This window comes from Notothenia coriiceps, unplaced genomic scaffold (genome assembly GCF_000735185.1).
Source record: "Notothenia coriiceps isolate Sejong01 unplaced genomic scaffold, NC01 NC01_scaffold00001459, whole genome shotgun sequence".
Taxonomy (NCBI): Eukaryota; Metazoa; Chordata; class Actinopteri; order Perciformes; family Nototheniidae; genus Notothenia; species Notothenia coriiceps.
In genome coordinates this window covers 4,497-10,985 of record NW_011334160.1, presented here as the reverse complement: position 1 = coordinate 10,985, position 6,489 = coordinate 4,497, and the positions used below count along the sequence as shown (strand labels likewise).

The window sequence follows — 6,489 nt, the reverse complement described above, 5'->3', positions numbered from 1 at the left end:
GATGAGGCCCGAGCCGAAACATATTAAACGTCTGAAACATGAATAAATAAAAGAGGAATATTTGAGGAACACTTTATTGGTTCGAACAGAATCTCTCTTTTCTCTTCATATCAAAACAAAAACACATTTCATCATCGAACAGATTCAAATAACGCTCAAAATAAAAATCACTCATTCATAAACAACCTTTTTATTTTTCACCTCCTGCTGTGAGAACACCCGGTTTACCTGTGAACACCCGGTTTACCTGTGAACACCCGGTTTACCTGTGAACACCTGGTTTACCTGTGAACACCTGGTTTACCTGTGAACACCCGGTTTACCTGTGAACACCAGGTTTACCTGTGAACACCCGGTGTACCTGTGAACACCCGGTTTACCAACTATGAACACCTGGTTTACCAACTATGAACACCTGGTTTACCAACTGTGAACACCTGGTTTACCAACTGTGAACACCTGGTTTACCCTATGAACACCTGGTTTACCTGTGAACACCAGGTTTACCTGTGAACACCAGGTTTACCTGTGAACACCAGGTTTACCTGTGAACACCTGGTTTACCTGTGAACACCAGGTTTACCTGTGAACACCAGGTTTACCTGGCACTAGGACTGTGTGAAAAAAATCGACTAAAATGTGAATATTTCTCTACTTTTCCCCCTCAAAGATCTGTAGTTTGTTATTGTATAACTTTGTAACAATTGACAGAAAAAGCTAAAATAAGACAAGAGTTTTGTAATAAAAAAAAATCCCTTTACGAGTTTTTATTCCTAAAATTCACCTTTAATGAATTCTCCTTTTGTCAAACAACTTCATAAATGAGTATTTCTCAAAGTAGTGCTGCTGTGATTGGTCAACCGCTTAGAGATGTCCCGCCCCTTAACCTATCACGTGCAATGTGTTGGAGCGATAGCCAATAGGAGCGCGAGTGTAGTAGTGATGTCGCTGTGGTAAATTGTTCAGTATTTTATTCAGATTTATTTTGCATTTTGACTGAATTGTTGTTTTATTTAGAATTATTTGAAGGCATTTAATAATCTACTTTCTTCTTGTCAACAAATCTCAAGAAAAATAATATTTAAAAAATATTTTCTCAACAAAATGCAGAACGTCTCGCTAAATTATAATTAAATCTATCTATTTTTTGATCTTGTTAATTCTTGAGGGTTTTTCTCCTGTTTTGGGATTTTTTTGAAATTATAATTTGTTGACACAAAAATAAAAACTAGCTTTAATTAAATGCACGACTGTTTCTAATTTTGGTCAATTTTTAGGCACTTTCTCCGGGAGTTTTCGTGCTTCACTTTTATGGGAAAATAATAATTTTTAAAGCTAAAACTAAAAACAGGAATCAATCAAAGAAACATCAAAGCACGACGTCGCAAAATCCCAAACTTTAAAGCAGAAAATTCAACATGTTTCCTTCAGTTTTTGATTGTTTTTTCTCTCTCCAGATCTTCACAGTTTGAATTGAAGCGTTTGCATAATTGAGTATAAAACTAATTGGAGCTTCTCCTTCTGTACAGTTCATGGGACCCTATGGAAGCTCTTTAGTGCCAATAAAACAAAAGGATAACATTTAAGAAATCTGATTTTTTGAAATGTTTAAGTCAGAATTGTGAGTTTTATTATTCAAAATTATATTTGTTATGTTATTTAAGTGAGTTTAACTTTCACTCTGAATCCAAATAATAAGATAAAGTCACAATGTGCCTTTCTTTTATAAAAATTACAAGATTATTAAAGTGGAATCTGATTGTTAGTAAAAATCAAAATAAATACAAATATTTATTATAAAGGAGTTATTTAATTAATTAATAATAATCAAAATTAGGAGAAAGATTATGAGAAAAAACCCAAAAATATAAATTTAAATATTTATCTTTTTTTATTTTCTTGGCACGAATGAGCTTCCATACTTCGTTTCCAGGTGAAATTGAAGGTTAAAAGAAAAAGAAAAACTTTATTTACATTTGTTTTAATCATCTTATTCTCTTATTTACATTGTGTTCGTCTGTAACGAGGGTCTCTGCGTCTGTAACGAGGGTCTCTGCGTCTGTAACGAGTGGTTTATCGGCTTTTAAATTCAGGATGTTTTTATTTAAAATTGAGACGATGCCGAGCGAGCGTTTTCACTTCAAACCTTAAATAAAAATCCATCCCTCGACGCATAAAAAAACAAAATGGATGCCATAAAAATAAAATAATTCAGCCCTTTGTATTCTGTCCGTTCAGCAGCGGCACCTGTGTTTACATTTCTAACGAGAAGGAGAGAAGCTTCAGGTGTTTCAGGATTTAATTAAATATGTAACACACAGATGAACAGCTATGGAGGCTAATGAGTGCCATCGGAGGTTAAATATTTAAATATGGAGCCAGAGGGGAATAATGTTCTGGAAAAGCTTCAGGATTAAAGTCGGGAAATGTAGGAGAAAATAAGTGAATTTTTTCTGAGATTTAAAGGGTTTACTTGTGGGGAAAAAAAAAGAAAATCAAAATTATTTAAAGAAAATTTCATTTTTTTCCCTCGTTAATTCAACACTTAATTCTTTGACAATATTTGACACATTTCTCTTAAAATATTTTAATAATTAAAGAATTATTTTGGAGAATAAATCAGATTTTTTTCTCAAATTAATATTTATTTTTACTAAATTAAATTTCAACTCAATTTCCCCCAAAAATTCTGGTAAATCAAATACATTTTCTTCTTAATTCGTACATTTTATTTTACAAAATTTCATCTTGTTTACGTCAAATAATAATAATAATCTTGTAAATTCAGCAATTTAAATCTCAGAGAATTCACGCATTTTTCTCCTAAAATCTCCGCTTGAATGTCTCCTCCTTCCTCCTCAGAACGTTCCTCCACCCCGCGGCTCCACATCTGATTTACTTTCTCTAACGTGAGGGTTTACAGTGAAGCTTCTTTCACGATTTTTACCAAAACTTTTCCGTTCTTTTGCGTCCTCCAAAGATCTGTTTCCTGTCAAACGTCCCATCATCGTCCCTCGTTAACTCCTCGTTATCTCCTCCTCGTTATCTCCTCCTCGTTATCACCTCGTTAACTCCTCGTTATCACCTCGTTAACTCCTCGTTATCGTCCCTGGTTAATCGTCTCGTTAGTCGTGGACAGCTCGTCTTCGGAGGATTCTTCCGTCCTTCGAGCCACGTTTAAGTGCAAAAGCAGCTCCTATGCTAAGGTCTTTTATTTTGGTAGTGCGCGGCGCGTTCGACCGCTTCCTGTCTCGAGTCCTTTTTCAAAGAGAACTTCCAGTTTTTTATTTCCTACAGTTTCGCCCGCTGGAAGAACGCCTAAGGGGAGAAATCGGGACGTCATTAGTGAATAAAGTCATTTAAAAACAGGCTTTATTATTGGAATCAAATCAGTAATCACCTTTATGTAGTTTTTCAGGACTTTCACGTCCGGCTGCTGAAGAACCTGACAGAGCTCCTGCGAATAAAGTCAACATTTTACAGATAAATATAAAACTTCATACAATATTTAACCTGTGCTTCTTTAAGACATTTCTTGCATCATTTTCTTGTATCTTCATATATTTCTTATTTTTCACTAAATCCAATAAAATATGGAGGTAAATGACAGGTCTGAAGCTCCACACGGACAAATTACAGGCATTACATGTTGGTTTTTGTTAATTCAATGTTGAAAATACGACGTTTTAAGTTAAAAATATGCGAAATAAAGTCAATTGTTCTGTAAAGGCCAAACACAGCAGGAGGGTGAGGATCAAACAACAGCATCATGCACAATACAAAGGTGCATTACAAATATTCATAATACATTAAATATCACAGAAACAGTTTGACTGAATATATTATTAATAATAATAATAACTTGGTCGCTTTACAGGGAAGATATTGACGTAATCAAGTCACAATTACAAGACTTAAGCCAAAAAGCCTCCGCTATGAGAAAAGAAACTGAAGCTCAGACTCAGGTAAGCTCACCTGAGAGATCTCCGGAGCGACCTGCAGAGAGGGAAGATACTCCTGCTGCAGAAACTGGATGAACTCCGGACCCTGAAACACAAAATATCAGATTAATAAATAAATGAGGAATATATTGCAGTATTTAAAATGTATTAAAATAAGAGTTTTTACCCGTTTGAGATGAATAGTTTTCAGCGTGATCGCACACTCCGACAGCGTCTGGAAGGAGAGAAACGTTAAAAACAACGTGACGTAAACAACAACAAGATTTCTCCTGACCAAACAACAACGTGACGTAAACAACAACGTGACGTAAACAACAACGTGACGTCGGAGCTCTGTAAAAACAAAGCCGTCTCTGCCGTCTGACGCTCTGTTTGATACTCAGATTTCTGGAGTAAAAAAATATCAAAATCAAAAAAATGTTATAAAAATTCAATATAATTTTAAATTTGAAAACAAAACAAATCTTAATCCATGAAATTAAAAAAATTAAAATCCCAATTTTTTCCCCCTAAATCTTAAAAAAAATCTAAATATAAGAAGAAAAATTATTTAAAAAAAATCTATATAAATAAAGATCCCCCAAAAATCTAAGAAAATCTATAAATCCCAAAAAGTCTAAATTGAGAAAAATAAAAATCGAAACATGATATCCGTGTTTTCTTCCCGTAATGTAAGATTTGAATCCCAGAAACCTTATCCCCTGACTACACTTTTGTTTTTGGGGACCCTCACCAGAACGGTCTGAGCGTCTGAGAGGTCGAAGCTGGGTTTGAGCGGAGCGAGGAAGCAGGCGGGGACGATGTGTTTGTAGATGAAGTCGGGGAATCCCACCATGCCGTCTTTCCCTCCTGCAGGAAGAGCAACACTCAGTTAGAAACACACAGAACACTTTAGATATTATGTAGATCTGTAGATCTGTAGATCTGTATATATGTATATCTGTATGTCTGTAGATCTATAGATCTGTATATCTGTATATCTGTATATCTGTAGATCTGTATATCTGTAGATCTGTATGTATATTATGTATATCTGTATATCTGTATGTATATATGTATATATGTATATATGTATATCTGTATGTATATATGTATATATGTATATTATGTATATTATGTATATCTGTATATCTGTATGTTTATATGTATATCTGTATGTATATATGTATATTATGTCTATATGTATATATGTATATTATGTATATCTGTATATCTGTATGTATATATGTATATCTGTATATCTGTATGTATATATGTATATTATGTATATTATGTATATCTGTATATCTGTATATCTGTATATATGTATATATGTATATCTGTAGATCTGTAGATCTGTATATATGTATATTATGTATATCTGTATATATGTAGATCTGTATATCTGTATATCTGTATGTATATATGTATATTTGTATATTATGTATATATGTATATATGTATATATGTATATATGTATATCTGTATGTATATATGTATATTATGTATATCTGTATATCTGTATATATGTAGATCTGTATATCTGTATGTATATATGTATATATGTATATATGTATATTATGTATATCTGTATATCTGTATATATGTATATATGTATATCTGTAGATCTGTAGATCTGTATATATGTATATTATGTATATCTGTATATCTGTATATATGTAGATCTGTATATCTGTATATCTGTATATCTGTATGTATATATGTATATATGTATATTATGTATATCTGTAGATCTGTAGATCTGTATATATGTATATTATGTATATCTGTATATCTGTATATATGTAGATCTGTATATCTGTATGTATATATGTATATATGTATATATGTATATTATGTATATCTGTAGATCTGTAGATCTGTATATATGTATATCTGTATGTATATATGTATATTATGTATATTATGTATATTATGTATATCTGTATATCTGTATGTATATATGCATATATGTATATTATGTATATTATGTATATCTGTATATCTGTATGTATATATGTATATTATGTATATTATGTATATCTGTATATCTGTATGTATATATGTATATTATGTATATCTGTATATATGTATAAATACACTGAACAAAAATATAAACGCAACACTTTTGTTTTTGCTCCCATTTTTCATGAGATGAACTCAAAGATCTAAAACATTTTCTACAAACACAAAATAACCATTTCTCTCAAATATTGTTCACAAATCTGAAGAAAAGATCTGTGATAGTGAGCACTTCTCCTTTGCCGAGATAATCCATCCCACCTCACAGGTGAGGCATATCAAGATGCTGATTAGACAGCATGATTATTGCACAGGTGTGCCTTAGGCTGGCCACAATAAAAGGCCACTCTGAAACGTGCAGTTTTGCTTTATTGGGGGGGTCCGAAAACCAGTCAGTATCTGGTGTGAGGGTTACTGTTAGGGTGTGAGGGTTAGGGTAATGTTGTGAATCGAGTGGCCCATGGTGGTGGTGGGGTTATGGTATGGGCAGGCGTATGTTATGGACGACGAAATATCTGTAGATCTG

The 6,489-nt window shown here is 32.8% G+C and overlaps 2 protein-coding genes and 1 long non-coding RNA gene across 4 annotated transcripts in view; all 3 read right to left on the bottom strand.

The window, feature by feature from the left end:
• Nucleotides 1-58: 58 nt before the first annotated feature.
• On the bottom strand, nucleotides 59-565 carry LOC104961113 (uncharacterized). 2 transcript variants are annotated; one of them, XR_800058.1, is made up of 2 exons: nucleotides 480-565; nucleotides 59-415 (listed from the first exon to the last, which is right to left on the bottom strand). It is a non-coding gene; the product is annotated as an uncharacterized lncRNA (long non-coding RNA). The 2 variants fall into 2 exon arrangements; XR_800059.1 differs by having other exon boundaries at nucleotides 59-393; nucleotides 480-539.
• Nucleotides 566-609: 44 nt separating this feature from the next.
• On the bottom strand, nucleotides 610-4,806 carry LOC104961104 (exportin-T-like). Its single transcript, XM_010789324.1, has 5 exons — nucleotides 4,696-4,806; nucleotides 4,129-4,176; nucleotides 3,976-4,047; nucleotides 3,401-3,457; nucleotides 610-3,318 (listed from the first exon to the last, which is right to left on the bottom strand). The coding sequence occupies exons 1-5, from the start codon at nucleotides 4,795-4,797 to the stop codon at nucleotides 3,292-3,294; spliced, it is 306 nt and encodes a 101-aa protein (XP_010787626.1). The 5' UTR covers nucleotides 4,798-4,806; the 3' UTR covers nucleotides 610-3,291.
• A 1,654-nt stretch (nucleotides 4,807-6,460) lies between these two features.
• Nucleotides 6,461-6,489, bottom strand: part of LOC104961120 (exportin-T-like) — a 4,199-nt gene continuing 4,170 nt past the window's right edge. The window contains exon 4 of the mRNA XM_010789346.1: nucleotides 6,461-6,478. Within this exon, the coding sequence (XP_010787648.1) occupies nucleotides 6,461-6,478 (18 nt within the window). The remainder of the gene's footprint in view (nucleotides 6,479-6,489) is intronic.

Coding starts and splice junctions, on each gene's coding strand:
- LOC104961104 (XM_010789324.1), bottom strand. CDS start 4,797: ATGGTGGGATTCCCCGACTTCATCTACAAACACATCGTCCCCGCCTGC. Junction 4,177..4,695: donor CAGACGCTCAGACCGTTCTG/GTGAGGGTCCCC, acceptor CTCTCCTTCCAG/ACGCTGTCGGAGTGTGCGAT. Junction 3,319..3,400: donor TCCTGAAAAACTACATAAAG/GTGATTACTGAT, acceptor TTCTCCCCTTAG/GCGTTCTTCCAGCGGGCGAA.